A 20,357-nucleotide genomic window follows, 5' to 3' on the forward strand; every position below is an offset into this window, starting at 1 on the left:
CCTTGCGCAAAAAATCAATTCTTAAGGATTGTTCACTGCCGAGAAATGCAGCATAAGTCTGCCTCCAATTAATTCAGAGACACGAGTTCTAGTCGAAATTTTGTGAAACGTTGTCGATTGTGAGTTCGGTTCCTGTTGTTATTGTTCCGTAGGAGTAAGCTTGAGTATGGTTTGGGCTAAGGTTCGTATGAACTTAGGGCACGATTTAACGATCATTTTACTAAGCATATAAACTTCAACTAACAAAGCAATAAACCGCTTACAATGAAACAAATGTAGGGGCGAAAGGACTTTAAACAAAGCCTAAATAATCAATCACACAACTATCCTTTCAACAGTAACAGAACAAATTCAACCTTTCCCTATTATGGTCAACTGAACAACGACATTGATTCCGAAGATGAAGGAACCACTTCGTGGCATTCGCTTCAGAACTGTTCCAGAGATTCGACAGGCAGCAGACGGCTCCATTCGCACCATCAACAGAACAGGCTCCGAAAAATGTATACTACGCCTTCCACATCGCTGGTAACGGGTTCTACACAACGCCGGTAACTACTTTGAAGGACAGTAACAGGTGCAAACGTGTAACTCTTTTGTATCGGTTGTGAATAAATAGTTGCCTCTATTTCAGTTCCAAACCTCGTATTTTCCACAGCAACATTTAGATGAATTAAAAGAATTAGTGCATGAAAGTTATGGGCAGTATGGAGCAAAGATGTGCACTACGAAGTTACAAGAGGTGCTGATATTTGAGGACATGTTGAGGCAGGTGCAGAAACGGTTCCAAGCTTTTCACCAATGCCAAAAGATGTTGGCTTCCCATGTTCCTATTTATGAATTATGACAGTGTTCAGGTAGATGCAGATAGAGAAATGTGATAGATTTGTTTGGACCAGTCCCAGTATCCAAGGGAAATCTTTCTAATGTTAAAGTTATTTTCAATGCACGTAAAGTTGTACCCAATTACTGGAGTAAACGCACAAGTCTTGATAAAGAAGTTAGAGGAGGACTATTTTGTGCAAGTGAGGAAGCCAGGCACATTACTATCAGACAATGAGTTTATACCCCACAAGTTTGAGGAAATGTGGGAACGCCGTGGAATGAGACATATTAAGATCTGGCCATAATTTCCACAGGGCAATACCAGTGAAACACTGACGAAAGAGATGAACCGCCTGTGTAGGACATACTGTTACAGAGAAAACATTGTTTGCGCCAACTTCATTGTAAGTTTGGTGGAAATATCTAACAATTTTTTGGTATTAACCAACGGGCTTTGCACCAAGCGAAATAGTTTTTCGAAGTATACCAATGAACGTCAATGAAAGAAGAGTAGTCTTTACGGCGAGTCAAGTTCTCGTGAATGGTGAAATAGAGAGGTTGGCCAGAGATGGGAAGTTGCGACGGGCAGCTGAAACGAAGAAAAGAGATGGTGCAAGAACCAGACCGAAATGTTTATACGTGGGGATACGGTACTAGTGAAAACGAAAGAGACATTGGGAAAAGTGACTAACGAATTCGGAAAGTTTTTAGTAGTGTATCATGACCCATTTTTGGTAGAGAGTACTCCAAATATCATTTCCTATCGACTCATCTATCTCGGATCAAAGACAGGGTTTGAACTAACGAATATACTAGGTTTATGGAAAATGATGATGATGATGATGATGATGTTTGGTTTGTGGTGCGCTCGTCTGCGCGGTTATCAGCACCCGTACAATTTCCCAACCTTTGCTCAGTCCAGTTTCGCCACTTTCCTGGATGATGATGAAATGACGAGGACAACACTAACACCCAGTCATCTCGAGGCAATTTATGGAAGAGTACATGTGTGGAACAGTAATAGCAACGTTTAGGGAGTCCTTCTTTTTTTTAAGAAACAGATTGCAGTTGTGTGCACCTCGGACGTCTGAATATGTTCTTCTTTTCTATACGTCAATCTCTTCGTGGTACTTTGGTCTATCGGACGTTCTTCCAGAAATTAGTGAGGTCAGGAGGTGAAGCGTAAAGAGGCAAATGATGGCAAATGAAAGGAAACGCATGGTAAATAAACTGGGTCTTAAGGTTACGTTTCTCTGTATTAGTGTATAAGACAGAAATATTTTACAGCGTAAGTGTTGAGCTTAAGCTCTAGATTAGAAAATATGAAGAGATCAGGCAATGGTGCTGTTGTGTCGTGGACTGAGGCTCCAAGAGTGGCAGTGATACGTTAAAATAGGCATATGGCTATGGTAAGTAAATTAAGTTTAGTAATATTAAATGAAACAGAAGTTCAGAAGGGTGTAAGAGTGTAATAAGCAGATACAAGAAGTATATAAGCATATAGCACGCCAGCACAAGAGTGTAATATATAAAGTAAGTGAGAGGTTAAAGAAACATTTATAGAAGCTTACGATGAGCTGCAGATGAGAGCTAGACCTGAAATGGGAAAGTCCGTGACCTCTCAGTTGGATTAAAAAAAATAAATAAATAAATCCCGCTGTAACAAAGGTGAAAATTGCAGTGGCAGGACACGATCTGTAAAACATGTAACATCAACATGATATGTGCCTAATGACTAAAAAATAAGGATGAAGACAGTCATAAGGGGGAACGACAGGGTGACGAACGAAAACATTGCACAAACTCAGGACTTTTTATCTCCGTATTGGAATGTAGTAGGCAAATGAGATTTCCTGTTATGAACGAAGCATACCTAGAAACATTTATTAGTATTTTTATTGAAAAATGTTAACGTCTTCACTGTGTATTTTGGATTTTCCCGAAGCAGCTCTGAAAGGAGGTAAACAGACGGTTGTCGGTGTAGCTCCTGTTGTGATTATCTGAAACATAAAAGTAACATATCGCCCCGATCCTTACAGATGTAATTTTAGTTCATCGTAGGGATTTGCAGGAAGAGATAGGCCGAATGTAGGTATTGGGGTTGATTGAAGGAACAGGTAGTAAATACATCAATTTGTTCCCAGAATGAGATTTTCACTCTGCAGCGGAGTGTGCGCTGATATGAAACTTCCTGGCAGATTAAAACTGTGTGCCGGGCCGAGACTTGAACTCGGGACCTTTGCCTTTCGCGGGCAAGTGCTTTTACCAACTGAGCTACCCAAGCACGACTCACGCCCCGTCCTCACAGCCTTACTTCTGCCAGTACCTCGTGTCCTACCTTCCAAACTTTACAGAAGCTCTCCTTGGGTAGCTCAGTTGGTAGAGCACTTGCCCGCGAAAGGCAAAGGTCCCGAGTTCAAGCCTCGGCCCGGCACACAGTTTTAATCTGCCAGGAAGTTTCATCAATTTGTTATTTGTAGTCCCAAAAAATGATGGTACTGTAATAGTTCCATCCATCCAGTAGGAGTAGCGTGTTGTATTTGAGAGGGCAGGCCATGAAAAATGTTACATGACCTACCTCGTGCTGTCCGTCATTTCGTCTGGTAACCATCCTACACATCAAGGTGTTGAGGTCCTTTTACTTGGCTCTGCCCAGAACGGTCTGTTCGTATCACTCAAGGAAATTCACTCTACCGTCTGTCGTTGCCTAGCACCCATCAGCTGTCCGCCCAGTCGTCCCTCTGGCAGCACAAGTGCAACAGAACACTGTGAGTAAAACGTGAGATCAAGGGCACCAGTACAATATCTGGAAGGGGGGCGGGGAGGCTGGGCGGGTTAGACGTCGGGTATGGAATATTTTTAATGTTTTAGATGAATGGCGACTTCCATGAAGCCATAAAAAAGTTCCCGTTACGACCCCGTTAAAATCATACATAACACTGGCATTTTAATAATTTCCTTGAAATAAAAACTCCAGATTACAGTATACTTTTTTCTGTGGAGAAGATGGGTTGGGAGGCGGTGCGACCTCCGGTTGCCTTCATCCATGGATGCCCTAGCATCAGGTTACTTTTGGCTCTGAAGGAACAATATGTGTAACACGATATGAAGCAGAGAGCGTTCGATGTTGTATAAACTGAGTTTATAATGTCCAAAGGAAATAAAACAGTTCTATTTTATAATTCAAATGCGAATTTAATATTTTCAATCTCTTCTCGCATATTTAATGTAATCTGGAAGTGGTATCCGTTGTGGGATAGAGCACAGATATAAGCTGAATTCAGCACCACCTTCACGTCTGAGCAGCTTGATGTCATCTGCGGGCCGGCAGCAGTGGCCGAGCGGCTCTGGGCGCTTCAGTCTGGAACCGCACGACCGCTACGGTCGCAGGTTCGAATGGTGTATTCAGAAAAACTAGAGTGTTTCCTTGACACTTTTATATGTAAAAATTCGTTTTTCCCAGCAAAGAATAAAAACAAAACCTATCGAGAGGATCAAAGCAACGTCGTTAATGGTTTAATACAAAAAACAAAGTCATTAAGTCCATACATCCTAGTAAAGTTAATCCGCTGTTCGTTTGTATTTGTAAACATAAGATAGTGATGCTTAATTGTGTTACTGAGGTAAACTCCCGAAAATACATCTGTTGCTGAATTTAAAAAACTAATGGTGACATCTATTAGATCTTTGGTATACTATGAAAGTAATAGCGCAGTCTATTGATTATTTAGTGTACTGTGCCACTGTAATTAAATATCTATACGACTAAGGTCTGCAACGACTTTAGATAAAACTCTACATTAGCATATTTCTCCTTGAGTGTTCCTTTTTTGACATAATAAAGAATATACGCTGCCCCAAGCCAAGTTCAGTTTTTCCGGTGAAAACCCCACGGAAATACTTCTACTAATTTTGGAGATTATTGCGTTCAAAGAGACAGAGACAACGATTTCAGACGAAACTTGAAATTGGGATATCTTTTCTTTCCTTGAACCAATTTTGATGAAGACATGACGAGACTGGTTTGTCAAACGTCCCTAAGCGACCATATACACATACCCGTTTTATGTTGTATACTCGTAATCTGTCTGAATCGAAAAGCAAGGCCTGTGAATTCTGCCATTTTAGGTTGTGTTCTCCCAATTGTCAGACAGTGATGAGATGTGCCACCTACAGGTTTTACGGGATGGATCAACAACGGCAGAATTCTGGGAGATTTCCCACTTGCAACACCCACACACACTGGTCGCACAAGTGAGCCGCTTTGGGTATCTCTTAATACAGATCACTTTTCTAAGCAGCCTTTCCCAGCCTTTCCCAGCCTTTCCAAGCAGCACGAGCCATGTTAGCTCCCAAGAGATTTCAACAAAAACCTATGGCTTGTCCTAAAAACGGGCCGACTGAAGTGGCCGTGCGGTTCTAGGCGCTGCAGTCTGGAACCGCGAGACCGCTACGGTCGCTGGTTCGAATCCTGCCTCGGGCATGGATGTGTGTGATGTCCTTAGGTTAGATAGGTTTAACTAGTTCTAAGTTCTAGGGGACTAATCACCTCAGCAGTTGAGTCCCATAGTGCTCAGAGCCATTTGAACCATTTGAACCTAAAAACGGAAACACAGAACAGAGTCACCCCTTTGTTTCTGTAAGCTGTGTGGGAAGCAAACTGCATTTGCACTACCAGATATAGTTCCTCCAATCATAAGGCAGTACACTGCCAACCTCTAGTTTGGTAACATAGAATACAAGAGCCGGAGGAGACAATTCTGCGACCTTTCCCTGTGTAGCGGAAGAGGGAGGCAGACATTCAGTTGGCACTGTGGGAAACCTTGCTATTTCCTCCCCTCCTACGGTAATTTTAAGGAGTGTGTCAGAGAAGGGAGCTGCTGGTCGATTTTGGTGTGGGCACACGGTGGCGGTTCATATCTTAGCACTGGAGAGTCGCCGCTCGGTGTTCTGCTTCACCTTGGCAGTCGTTCAGCTGTTTTGGATTAAGTATCACGTTTAGCAATTGTAATACATAGCTCACTCACAATTGGCGAGTTTCTTTAGCAACTTCGAATTGGTTCTTAGCTTTAGGGATCATAAGTCGATGCCATCCAGTTCATGTCCCTTTTGTGTGTTTCCGAGATTCGGAAAATGATCAGCATCTCAATTTACAGTCTGGCAGAGAGCATTTGTGTGCCTTCTGAACGGATACAACGTTTATAATGCCGGATATTATTTCATTGGTGATTCATTTTATCCATATTGCTTTTTAGGTTACTTGAGGAAAGTAAATCAATCAATCAATGAACAATACCGACTGAGAGCAAACGCATGGTTCAAATGGCTCTGAGCACTATGGGACTTAACATCTGAGGTCAGCAGTCCCCTAGAACTTAGAACTACTTAAACCTAACTAACCTAAGGACATCACACACATCCATGCCCGAGGCAGGATTTGAACCTGCGACCGTAGCGGTCGCGCGGTTCCTGACTGAAGCGCAAACAAATTAGTATTTTTAACACAACTTTTTCTCACTCCATCATTTCCTCCCATAACACTCTGGTGAGGCGACCCTTTCAAACTGAAAATAAATATCATCAGAGATTCTTGTTCAATGAATTGCAGTGTCACTGTGATGGTGTTCCCAGTGTAATACAGGTGCCATTATGAGAAACGTATTCTTTTCTTTTAATCTGGAAAGTTATCTGGAAAGTTCTTTTTAATTACAAAAATTGAATTAAATTTTATCTTGTGGATAGTGAAACTTAAGCAGCAACAGCACTTAGCACGGTGAATAATTATCAGTTTAACAGTTCCTTGCACGACTGTGTTGGATTTTATCTGAGCACAGAATCGCTTGTTGGGTCGTTTGTGTGTTGAGTTCATGTATTTTCTAGGCAGCTTGTGCAAATGGTTGCTGAACCTCGACCGTCTAGCACATATATACAACATGCACAACAAGCGACGTAAATGTTTCATGGTGATCCTGCCAGGATATTTTCCATTGATTACTCGTTTTGAGATTCAGAAAGGCACAGTGAGATGCAGGAAAGAGTGCAGAAACAAGTATCAGGGACTACTTTGCGCTTAGTGCTTTGCTTATTTATGATTTGCTTTCGGTAGCAGAAGCTTTTTATTAATTATAGATGTTTTATGTATTTTCGTGGGTATTTTTAAAATGAAATTTTTACATGTGATGAATCAGTGTTCAGCATGCGAAAATCATTTCAGTTTTCTGTAGGCCTTTAGTTTATGACCCACATTGTTCGCCCCTTAATGCTTGAAGAGTGATCAAACATTTTCTTCTTCATTATTATTACTATTAATCATTCATCGCACTGATAGCGCTCGATCTAATGAAACGAAAACAATCACGTGGCAAGTTGCTTTGGCAGAATCCGATTTTTTTGGACCTTCAATGGAGGAATTATCAGAAAAAGAAGTCATAACTGAAATGCGAAAAAACGTAATGGGTAGTGAAGATAATAGATGCGAGCACATAAATGAAAGCGAAAATAATGATGTGGCCATTAACAAGGGGAGTGAGAGGGTTGCATATTCAACATTTAGTAAGGCTGATTCGAAAGTGGTATGTTAACAATTATCTCAGGAAAAATACTAGCTGCTAATGGCTCACCATGTGCATCAGGATGGCGACAGAAACTAAGTATCCGTGACGCAGAGAGATCAACCTTCTGTGGGATTTATGTATCACGCGTCACAAAAAAAAAATCCAGAGACTAAATGTATCCAATGGTTCCAGGTGGTATCAATCACAATGTCACAGACTTTTCGAGAGCCATAGTTCGCTCTAAAGCAGTATGATTTTTATGAGCAGACGAGGAATCAACAAAAATCAATTTATTTTGACCAGCTATTGGCCAAAAAAAAGTGTTCATACTATAGTTGTAGTTCTCTTAAGCCCATTTTCCAACTCTTTTTTGCTGTGATGTAGATATTCGCAGGTGGCCTTGCAACATCGCGCTATGAAAATGAATCGTAGGGGGTAGAGCACCTCCAAATTCTTGCAGCACAGTAAATATTATAACTGTCTAGCCAATTTACCGTTCAGATTAATAGTTGCCATAATTGTATACTTTTGGTTAATCCGTTGACATAACTTGACATTGATATAACTCTCGTGGTACCTCTAATTTCCAAGATTCGTTTCATATGTATTTCCTCTTCCAATCCCGATTGGTCAGCGTTGAGAACAAATTCCTTAGCGAAAGGCGGGATAGGCTTCTTTAACTCATCTACAAATTTTAGGGCCAATTCAGGAGTTGTCTGTGCATCGTCAGCTTGACACCTTGTTTGATATATTATCTTACGTCTTCCATTCTGTAGCACTGTCTACAACTATGTAACCATCCAATGGTTCCCTTGAAATCACTCTAATCTACGTAGAACGCAGTTTCATGTGCATAACATAGTAGATCACTATCATTCACAACCTGTAAATTGCATCAAGCATCTTGAAACGCGTAAACACTAGTTTTTGTAACAAGCGCACCATGTCCTGCCTTGAATATCCATAGTTTTTCTTATGCTCTACACAATCATATTACCGCGCCCTTACTCTAAATCTCTTCATAAATGTTTTTCTACCACGCTGCGGATGATCTTCCATGTACGAAATTATGTTTAGTACTCGCTCCTTTGACAACATTATCCTTCACAACGTTTCACTGGAGACGGGATTTGTGGCTTCCTGTCCGACAAGGATGACGGACTACATGGCTCGCCATCTGTTTCAATGTCATTTTCATTTGTTAAGTGCTTATCGTCAACAGTGTATTCCTCATGTACATTCCCTGCACAGTCGAGCATACACTACACTACGCACTCCACCGACTCATCTTGCAGAAACGATAATATTTTATCTGTGACCTTTTTTCCTCATTCTATGAAATTTCTTAGGTTCGTTTCTGACGAATAGTCAACTTCGGCGACTGTAGTTTTAGATATGGTGCAGGGGTTGCTTGGTTTATCGTTGTCACTGCCTTGCTTTGGATCAACATCACTAGCACTTAGCACTGTTGAACTAAATTTCCAACTTCTGCGGCCCAATTGGAGACAGTTACGGTGTTTCTAAAACGTGATCCTTGAATTGTGTAGCGGAGGATAGTTATTTACAGTGCTCATGTGTATGGTTTTCACTATGACAATTGGTGCTGATATAAGAAATTTAACAATAAATTTAGTTTTTAATGACAATAACGTATTCATGCCTTTAAAATCATTTCAAATTTCAAGCTGACAGCAAGCCCGGAATATGGGACAGAAGCAATTATAGAGTGAGCATCGGATATCAACGATTGGTTTCCTCTCGCTCACTTACCAAATGGTTCATATTTTCACGCCTCTCGTCTACAATGGCACACTTTATTTTGGCGATGAATTTACACTAGTGTAGGTGGCTTAGTTTGTATTATGTGTGAATTGCCATCCGCAATTATCTCTTCTTTTAATATTTCTTTCTCTATGAAAATATACTCTTAACATCATCATCATTGTCATAAGCTCCTTCAAAGGATTAAGTGTTTTAACCACATGTTCGGATCTCTATCATCCATCCATACATCTCTTGGGAAGTCTACCTAGTTCTCTCTTCCCAGACCATCGATAATTCCCTACCTTTTTTGGCAGTCTGTTTTCTGTCATTCCATCAACATGATCCTTCTCTCTCCTTCTGTTCCCTTCTGTCTTTTCATTAACTAAAAAGATTTTTAAATCTGATCTTATTGTTTGATTCCTTATTTTACAGCCTATTACATATCCCATGAAGAATAAACTTAACTTATGTTGTTTGTATACGTAATTTCTTTTAACCTCTGTGATTCGGAACCATATAGGAGAGTAGGTACAGCAACAACTTTATAGAATTTCATCGTGTTTCTTTTCTTGGTTTTCTTCCAAAAGTTCTTCCAGTTATTCCGCAGATAGCTTCAAATTTAGTAACTTTTTTTCAATGTCTTTTTCATAGTTAAAACACAAAAGTTTTGTCTCAAGTACAGATAGTGTTGAGGATCAGTGGACGAAGTTCAAAACCGTCGTACATTATGCGTTAGATGAGTATGTGCCAAGCAAGATCCTAAGAGAAGGGAAAGAGCCACCGTGGTACAACAACCGAGTTAGAAAACTGCTGCGGAAGCAAAGGGAACTTCACAGCAAACATAAACATAGCCAAAGCCTTGCAGACAAACAAAAATTACACGAAGCGAAATGTAGTGTGAGGAGGGCTATGCGAGAGGCGTTCAATGAATTCGAAAGTAAAGTTCTATGTACTGACTTGGCAGAAAATCCTAAGAAATTTTGGTCTTATGTCAAAGCGGTAGGTGGATCAAAACAAAATGTCCAGACACTCTGTGACCAAAATGGTACTGAAACAGAGGATGACAGACTAAAGGCCGAAATACTAAATGTCTTTTTCCAAAGTTGTTTCACAGAGGAAGATTGCACTGTAGTTCCTTCTCTAGATTGTCGCACAGATGACAAAATGGTAGATATCGAAATAGACGACAGAGGGATAGAGAAACAATTAAAATCGCTCAAAAGAGGAAAGGCCTCTGGACCTGATGGGATACCAGTTCAATTTTACACAGAGTACGCGAAGGAACTTGCCCCCCTTCTTGCAGCGGTGTACCGTAGTTCTCTAGAAGAGCGTAGCGTTCCAAAGGATTGGAAAAGGGCACAGGTCATCCCCGTTTTCAAGAATGGACGTCGAACAGATGTGCAGAACTATAGACCTATATCTCTAACGTCGATCAGTTGCAGAATTTTGGAACACGTATTGTGTTCGAGTATAATGACTTTTCTGGAGACTATAAATCTACTCTGTAGGAATCAGCATGGGTTTCGAAAAAGACGGTCATGTGAAACCCAGCTCGCGCTATTCGTCCACGAGACTCAGAGGGCCATAGACACGGGTTCACAGGTAGATGCCGTGTTTCTTGACTTCCGCAAGGCGTTCGATACAGTTCCCCACAGTCGTTTAATGAACAAAGTAAGAGCATATGGACTATCAGACCAATTGTGTGATTGGATTGAGGAGTTCCTAGATAACAGGACGCAGCATGTTATTCTCAATGGAGAGAAGTCTTCCGAAGTAAGAGTGATTTCAGGTGTGCCGCAGGGGAGTGTCATAGGACCGTTGCTATTCGCAATATACATAAATGACCTGGTGGATGACATCGGAAGTTCACTGAGGCTTTTTGCAGATGATGCTGTGGTGTACCGAGAGGTTGTAACAATGGAAAATTGTATTGAAATGCAGGAGGATCTGCAGCGAATTGACGCATGGTGCAGGGAATGGCAATTGAATCTCAATGTAGACAAGTGTAATGTGCTGCGAATATACAGAAAGATAGATCCTTTATCATTTAGCTACAAAATAGCAGGTCAGCAACTGGAAGCAGTTAATACCATAAATTATCTGGGAGTACGCATTAGGAGTGATTTAAAATGGAATGATCGTATAATGTTGATCGTCGGTAAAGCAGATGCCAGACTGAGATTCATTGGAAGAATCCTAAGGAAATGCAATCCGAAAACAAAGGAAGTAGGTTACAGTACGCTTGTTCGCCCACTGCTTGAATACTGCTCAGCAGTGTGGGATCCGTACCAGATAGGGTTGATAGAAGAGATAGAGAAGATCCAACGGAGAGCAGCGCGCTTCGTTACAGGATCATTTAGTAATCGCGAAAGCGTTACGGAGATGATAGATAAACTCCAGTGGAAGACTCTGCAGGAGAGACGCTCAGTAGCTCGGTACGGGCTTTTATTGAAGTTTCGAGAACATACCTTCACCGAAGAGTCAAGCAGTATATTGCTCCCTCCTACGTATATCTCGCGAAGAGACCATGAGGATAAAACCAGAGAGATTAGAGCCCACACAGAGGCATACCGACAGTCCTTCTTTCCACGAACAATACGAGACTGGAATAGAAGGGAGAACCGATAGAGGTACTGAAGGTACCCTCCGCCACACACCGTCAGGTGGCTTGCGGAGTATGGATGTAGATGTAGATGTAGATGTAGAATATCACTTCCTAGATAACTGAAGTGGGATACTTATTCTAACGTTTTCTCATTTATTATTACTTTTGATCTGACTGGATTTTTTTTCCTTTCAAAGCCATTAGCTTTCTCTTATTTGCAGATACAGTTAAACTGTAAAATATTGTCTTATTTGCAGATAGAATTAAACGGTTATATATTGTGTTTTGGCTCAATCTGTATAATGCTATTTGTGAATTAATTATCTTTCCTGTATCATTATCTAGTCATCAGCATATAACAGAGTTTTTAATTACTTCATAACACGGTCGTCAATGCACCACTGATGCAATAATCTCAGGCTAACAATCAGGTTTTAGAAAGGGAGTTCGTATAGTGATGATAGATTTATTTGACAAATTATTGAAAAACCTCGGGAAGTTGGCTTAGAAACGCATTTAGCATTTATTGCTCTTGAGAAAACCTTTGGAACGGTAAATAAACCTCTATTGTGGAAAATATCGGAAATAAAATGTTTTCCTAAACACCTCATTAATACAATAAAGAGTTATATATAAATTTAAAAAATGCTGTAAGTTGTCCTTCAAAAATGTAAGATGAAATTTTAATAAATTAACGTACTTGACAAGGGATCAATCTATCACACATAACATTGAACCGTAAAACGATTTCTTTCTGTCGTAAGTATGTTGCACATGACCACCGTAGAGGGCGGTGAAGGGACACTGCTGTACTAACAGTCACAGCCTAGGAGTGATCTAGACGTATTTAAAAACAAAGTTTTTGAGTCGTTTGGCTAAAATGTTTACTCACATAACGCAGCGTGTGAAGGTTGGTGAGTGTGGACGAGTTACTCCTGTAACCGAAATTGCAGATCTGAAGATGGTTCTAGAGGAACCGAAACCGGTCACTTGAATAAACATTTTCCAATCAAGACGGATTGTAAGTGACATTGTAGAAAAAGTGATTGCGGTATCCCTGCTGACATTTTGTCTTTTTTTGGAAATACTTTTGTTCGCGATATATATATATCCAACTACTAAACGTCATGATGGTACAACGAGAAAAATCTCATTACCCCGGGCCCCAGTCAATAGACTGGGATTGTCGTGAGCATCGGATTCCGGGGGCTCACGGACATCATGAGAAGAATCGGAGCTTCTCAAAGTCCCTCAAGACCAAACGCAAACACTACATCGGCACACTCAACGTGAACACACTGATGAAGACAGGAAAGATGAAACAACTGACAGACACTCTCGAAAAATTTCAAATCAAAATATGTGCACTGCAAGAAACACGATTCACAGACGAAGACCATTTCAACACGGAGAATTTCAGAATATACAAAGGAAAACCATCGAGACAACTGAAAAACCTAAGGCTTTTTGGCACAGGATTTGCAGTACACAGGTCCATCACGGACAGCATAATCGACTTTTCGTCACCAAACGAAAGAATCAGCACCATCACAGTGAAATCAGCCAATAAATCCTACACAATAATCAACGCACATGCACCAACTAATGACTACAACAGGAAAAACCCTGACGAAATTGATGACTTCTGGACGACAATGGAAGAAACTATCAGAAAAGTTCCTGCACATAGAGTCAAAATAATAATGGGAGACTTCAACGCCAAACTCGGAAAAGAAAAGATATACAGACATATCACAGGAAAACATACTCCACACAAGGACACCAACAAAAACGGAAAACATCTCATAGAGTTTTGCAAAAGCCACGACCTCGCCATTATGTCAACAAAATTCAAGAAACCAACACGAAAACTTGTTGTTGTTGTTGTGGTCTTCAGTCCTGAGACTGGTTTGATGCAGCTCTCCATGCTACTCTATCCTGTGCAAGCTTTTTCATCTCCCAGTACCTACTGCAACCTACATCCTTCTGAATCTGCTTAGTGTATTCATCTCTTGGTCTCCCTCTACGATTTTTACCCTCCACGCTGCCCTCCAATACTAAATTGGTGATCCCTTGATGCCTCAGACCATGTCCTACCAACCGATCCCTTCTTCTGGTCAAGTTGTGCCACAAACTTCTCTTCTCCCCAATCCTATTCAATACTTCCTCATTAGTTATGTGATCTACCCATCTAATCTTCAGCATTCTTCTGTAGCACCACATTTCGAAAGCTTCTATTCTCTTCTTGTCCAAACAATTTATCGTCCATGTTTCACTTCCATACATGGCTACACTCCATACGAATACCTTCAGAAATGACTTCCTGACACTTAAATCTATACTGGATGTTAACAAATTTCTCTTCTTCAGAAACGCTTTCCTTGCCATTGCCAGCCTACATTTTATATCCTCTCTACTTCGACCATCATCAGTTATTTTGCTTCCCAAATAGCAAAACTCCTTTACTACTTTAAGTGCCTCATTTCCTAATCTAATTCCCTCAGCATCACCCGACTTAATTAGACTACATTCCATTATTCTTGTTTTGCTTTTGTTGATGTTCATCGTATATCCTCCTTTCAAGACACTGTCCATTCCATTCAACTGCTCTTCCAAGTCCTTTGCTGTCTCTGACAGAATTACAATGTCATCGGCGAACCTCAAAGTTTTTATTTCTTCTCCATGACTTTTAATACCTACTCCGAATTTTTCTTTTGTTTCCTTTACTGCTTGCTCAATATACAGATTGAACAACATCGGGGAGAGGCTACAACCCTGTCTTACTCCCTTCCCAACCACTGCTTCCCTTTCATGTCCCTCGACTCTTATAACTGCCATCTGGTTTCTGTACAAATTGTAAATAGCCTTTCGCTCCCTGTATTTTACCCCTGCCACCTTTAGAATTTGAAAGAGAGTATTCCAGTCAACATTGTCAAAAGCTTTCTCTAAGTCTACAAATGCTAGAAACGTAGGTTTGCCTTTCCTTAATCTTTCTTCTAAGATAAGTCGTAAGGTCAGTATTGCCTCACGTGTTCCAGTGTTTCTACGGAATCCAAACTGATCTTCCCCGAGGTTGGCTTCTACTAGTTTTTCCATTCGTCTGTAAAGAATTCGTGTTAGTATTTTGCAGCTGTGACTTATTAAGCTGATAGTTCGGTAATTTTCACATCTGTCAACACCTGCTTTCTTTGGGATTGGAATTATTATATTCTTCTTGAAGTCTGTGGGTATTTCGCCTGTTTCATACATCTTGCTCACCAGATGGTAGAGTTTTGTCAGGACTGGCTCTCCCACGGCCGTCAGTAGTTCCAATGGAATATTGTCTACTCCGGGGGCCTTGTTTCGACTCAGGTCTTTCAGTGCTCTGTCAAACTCTTCACGCAGTATCATATCTCCCATTTCATCTTCATCTACATCCTCTTCCATTTCCATAATATTGTCCTCAAGTACATCGCCCTTGTATAGACCCTCTATATACTCCTTCCACCTTTCTGCTTTCCCTTCTTTGCTTAGAACTGGGTTTCCATCTGAGGTCTTGATATTCATACAAGTCGTTCTCTTATCTCCAAAGGTCTCTTTAATTTTCCTGTAGGCAGTATCTATCTTACCCCTAGTGAGATGGGCCTCTACATCCTTACATTTGTCCTCTAGCCATCCCTGCTTAGCCATTTTGCACTTCCTGTCGATCTCATTTTTGAGACGTTTGTATTCCTTTTTGCCTGTTTCACTTACTGCATTTTTATATTTTCTCCTTTCATCAATTAAATTCAATATTTCTTCTGTTACCCAAGGATTTCTACTAGCCCTCCTCTTTTTACCTACTTGATCCTCTGCTGCCTTCACTACTTCATCCCTCAAAGCTACCCATTCTTCTTCTACTGTATTTATTTCCCCCATTCCTGTCAATTGCTCCCTTATGCTCTCCCTGAATCTCTGTACAACCTCTGGTTCTTTTAGTTTATCCAGGTCCCATCTCCTTAAATTCCCACCTTTTTGCAGTTTCTTCAGTTTTAATCTACAGGTCATAACCAATAGATTGTGGTCAGAGTCCACATCTGCCCCTGGAAATGTCTTACAATTTAAAACCTGGTTCCTAAATCTCTGTCTTACCATTATATAATCTATCTGATACCTTTTAGTATCGCCAGGGTTCTTCCATGTATACAACCTTCTTTCATGATTCTTAAACCAAGTGTTAGTTATGATTATGTTGTGCTCTGTGCAAAATTCGACCAGGCGGCTTCCTCTTTCATTTCTGTCCCCCAATCCATATTCACCTACTATGTTTCCTTCCCTCCCTTTTCCTACACTCGAATTCCAGTCACCCATGACTATTAAATTTTCGTCTCCCTTCACAATCTGAATAATTTCTTTTATTTCATCATACATTTCTTCAATTTCTTCGTCATCTGCAGAGCTAGTTGGCATATAAACTTGTACTACTGTAGTAGGCGTGGGCTTCGTATCTATCTTGGCCACAATAATGCGTTCACTATGCTGTTTGTAGTAGCTTACCCGCATTCCTATTTTCCTATTCATTATTAAACCTACTCCTGCATTACCCCTATTTGATTTTGGGTTTATAACCCTGTAGTCACCTGACCAGAAGTCTTGTTCCTCCTGCCACCGAACTTCACTAATTCCCACTATATCTAACTTCAACCTATCCATTTCCCTTTTTAAATTTTCTAACCTACCTGCCCGATTAAGGGATCTGACATTCCACGCTCCGATCCGTAGAACGCCAGTTTTCTTTCTCCTGATAACGACATCCTCTTGAGTAGTCCCCGCCCGGAGATCCGAATGGGGGACTATTTTACCTCCGGAATATTTTACCCAAGAGGACGCCATCATCATGTAATCATACAGTAAAGCTGCATGCCCTCGGGAAGAATTACGGCTGTAGTTTCCCCTTGCTTTCAGCCGTTCGCAGTACCAGCACAGCAAGGCCGTTTTGGTTATTGTTACAAGGCCAGATCAGTCAATCATCCAGACTGTTGCCCTTGCAACTACTGAAAAGGCTGCTGCCCCTCTTCAGGAACCACACGTTTGTCTGGCCTCTCAACAGATACCCCTCCGTTGTGGTTGCACCTACGGTACGGCTATCTGTATCGCTGAGGCACGCAAGCCTCCCCACCAACGGCAAGGTCCATGGTTCATGGGGGGGCACGAAAACTTACCACATGGAAATTCCCCAGCGGAAAGCAAGAACTACAAATCGACCACGTAATAGTGCAGAAAGACTCACAAAAAGAAATTTTGAACATAGACACCCGTAAAGGCTACTTCGACTCAGACCACCACCTACTACAGATCAGGATTCGTCTTTTGCCCAAGAAAAAGCTCCAGAAGAACAAAATTGTTAGACCAGATCCAGAATACGTTACTTTAAACCAGACACAAATATTACACAAAATTAAAATGGAGAAAACGACAGACTGGACACAACTTTCACGAAGAATCCAAGAGGCCATGAAACTAGCACAAGCACCACGAACACGGAAACACCGTTGGTGGAACCACACATGTGACCAAGCTATTGACCAACGAATCAGTGCATGGAAAAAATTTAGTTGCCATAAATCCCAAGAGAATTGGATGAACTTCTTGAAAACACAGAAGCAATCAAGCAAAATCATTCGCAATGAAAAACGACAGTATGACAAACGGCGACTGACAGAGATCGAATCGGACTTCATGAAGAACAATACAAGAAACTTCTACAGAACGTTCAGAGAAAATATGACTGGATATCAACCACCCAACTTGTGCTTCAGAAGACCGGATGGAACCCTAGAAACCAATACTAAAAACAATTGTGACATTCTGGCAAAGTACTTTGAAAAACTGCTCAACACGGACCCCCCCATGGAAGAAATGATGACAGAAACGAGCACATACAATCCAGATAGTGAACCTCCAACTCTAGAAGAAGTTAAAGAAATAATAAAGTCACTCAAGAATCGTAGAGCACCAGGAGAAGATGGCATCATCGCGGAAATCTGGAAGTTACAAGACCCAGAACTCACCAAAGACATCCACAGGATCTTGGAAGACATCTGGAAGACCATGAAAATTCCTGACGACTGGAAAACTGCCTTGATACACCCACTACACAAAAAAGGTGACAAGACTAACCCGAACAACTACAGAGGAATATCCCTACTACCGGTCACATACAAGATCCTCTCTAAAGCTTTACTGAACAGACTAGAATACCAAACCGACCACTTGATTGGGGAATACCAAGCAGGCTTCCGTAAAGGGCGGTCTTGTGCGGAACAAATTTGGAACCTGAAAATGATTTTACAACACAAACAGAACCTGATCATTACCTTTGTTGACTTCAAAAAGGCGTACGACTCTATCGACCGGAAAACTCTCTTCAAAATTCTAGCAGAATACAAAGTAGACAACAAAACACGGGCTATCATAGAGCAAACTTTAACCAACACGACCTCCAAAGTAAAGTTCTGTGGGGAACTATCAGAGCCCTTCGAAATTCGCACAGGTGTCCGACAAGGCGATGGCCTCTCACCTCTCCTTTTCAATCTGGTGTTAGATAAGGTCATAAAAGAATGGGAAACATCACAACGGGGGATAACCTTAGGAAACCTACAGATTAAATGCCTGGCTTTTGCAGACGATTTGGCAATTGTCACGAAAGGTATAAAGGAAACAAAAGACGCTATTGAAAAACTGCACGAAATCGCTTCCAAAACTGGACTACAGATCTCTTACGAAAAGACACAGTTTATGAGCACAAAGAAACTCTCATCTCGGAACACAAAGTATGGCACGATTTACAAAACAGCAAACTTCAAATACCTCGGTGAAACACTACAAATGAGTGGACATAACAGAGACTCAAATGAAGAAAGAAAGACTAAACTGGACAAGGCATACAAAGTAGTGTGGAATCATTACAACAAGAAGTCTATCTCACAAAAAGCCAAATTACGCCATTACGACACGGTGGTGCTCCCCGAGGCACTATATGCAGCAGAGACCACACTAATCCGAGGGCATACACGTATCAGACAATTAGAAAAAGTAGAACGGAAAATACTTAGGAAAATATTTGGCGCAACTAACAACAATGGAATATGGATCAAGAAACCTACAGAGGAACTGTACAAACATACGGAGACAATCACAGAAAAGATTAGAAAACGCAGACTACAATTCTATGGACACCTATACAGAATGCCATCACACAGGCTGACCAAACAGATCTTTGACTGGGTAACCACTAGAAACAACAAATGGGTGGCAGAGGTAGAAAACGACCTGAACCAGCTCAACATAACAGCAGACACAATAAACGACAGAATAAAGTTCAGAAACATCATTAAGAAAAGTAAACTACATGAGATACAATGCGACAAACGAACAGGCATAAAATGGACCGAAGAACGAAAGCAAGATCACAGCCAGAAGATGAAAGAAATATGGGCAACCAAAAAGGCAATCAAGATGAAGCCGAAGACACGAAGCCGACAAGAAGCATGGACAGAGGACCGGAAACAGAAACACAGCGAGCGAATGAGGGAAGTTTGGGCAGCAAGGAAGGCAGCAAAAGGAACTGGCCATGTAGTTTAGTCCAAATGCGCTCTTTAAGGGCAAAACACCAATAATAATATATATATATATATATATATATATATATATATATATATATATATATATATATATATATATATGTATATATGAAGACTTTCTTTCTTGTGCTCGTCGACACTTATACATGAACGGATTCCTGGTTAGAATAAACCAGAACTACTTAATGTCACAAATAAATCTAAGTGTTTGAGTTGCATACTGACCTGCAACATCCATTTCACTCTCCACGAGGGCGGATTTGACCGTAATTTACACGTCAAGGCGACGTTATCACCCTCTCGTATGTCGTCGGCTCGCACGGGACGTTCCAACTGTATAGACACTATGGGAGCATCTGAAAACAGACCGTACATGCCATATTTCAGTATGTGGGGGATTTTTGCCCCCATGCTCAGAGATACTGAGATTCAAGCATTTAGACTTACTTAACTGCATATATATTGAAGGGAAGAAAATCGGAACACCAGTAAGAAACTATGCGACATAAACAAAAGCTGACAAGCGTTTTTCTGCATCTGAAATATGATGCATTTTCAAATTTCACGCCAGTCGCATGAGTGGTGCTAGTAATGCCACTATGAAGATGTAAATCAGGTTTGCTTTAATCAGACGCTTTAATTGTCGTGAGCGTTATCTGCTTTGACATTGGACGTGATGAGTTGATGATAGTGTAGAATGCCTTTAAGGCAACAAAGACGCCTTTAACAACACCTCACTGATGTTGAACGAGGTCGTGTAATAGGACTACGATAAGCTAGATGTTCCTTCAGTGATATTGCGGAATGGCTTGGCAGAGATGTAGCCACTGTACATAGTTGCTGGCAATGGTGGTCACGACAATGTACGGTCGCAAGAAGACCCGGATCCGGACGAACATGTGGCACTGCCGAGAGAGAGGACCATCGTGTTCGGCGTATGGCTGTGGCGTATGGTGCCGCATCTGCAGCGGCAATCTGAGGAGCAGTTGGCACCACATTGACTCTACA

At 41.1% G+C, this 20,357-nt stretch overlaps 1 protein-coding gene across 1 annotated transcript in view; it reads right to left on the reverse strand.

Annotated features, from left to right (window-relative positions):
• The window catches only part of LOC124795412 (B-cell receptor CD22-like), a 125,331-nt gene that overhangs the window by 73,535 nt on the left and 31,439 nt on the right, over positions 1–20,357 (reverse strand). Inside the window, exon 5 of the mRNA XM_047259433.1 lies at positions 19,575–19,705. Coding sequence (XP_047115389.1) covers positions 19,575–19,705 — 131 coding nt within the window. The remainder of the gene's footprint in view (positions 1–19,574; positions 19,706–20,357) is intronic.

This window comes from Schistocerca piceifrons, chromosome 4, assembly GCF_021461385.2.
Source record: "Schistocerca piceifrons isolate TAMUIC-IGC-003096 chromosome 4, iqSchPice1.1, whole genome shotgun sequence".
Classification (NCBI taxonomy): Eukaryota; Metazoa; Arthropoda; class Insecta; order Orthoptera; family Acrididae; genus Schistocerca; species Schistocerca piceifrons.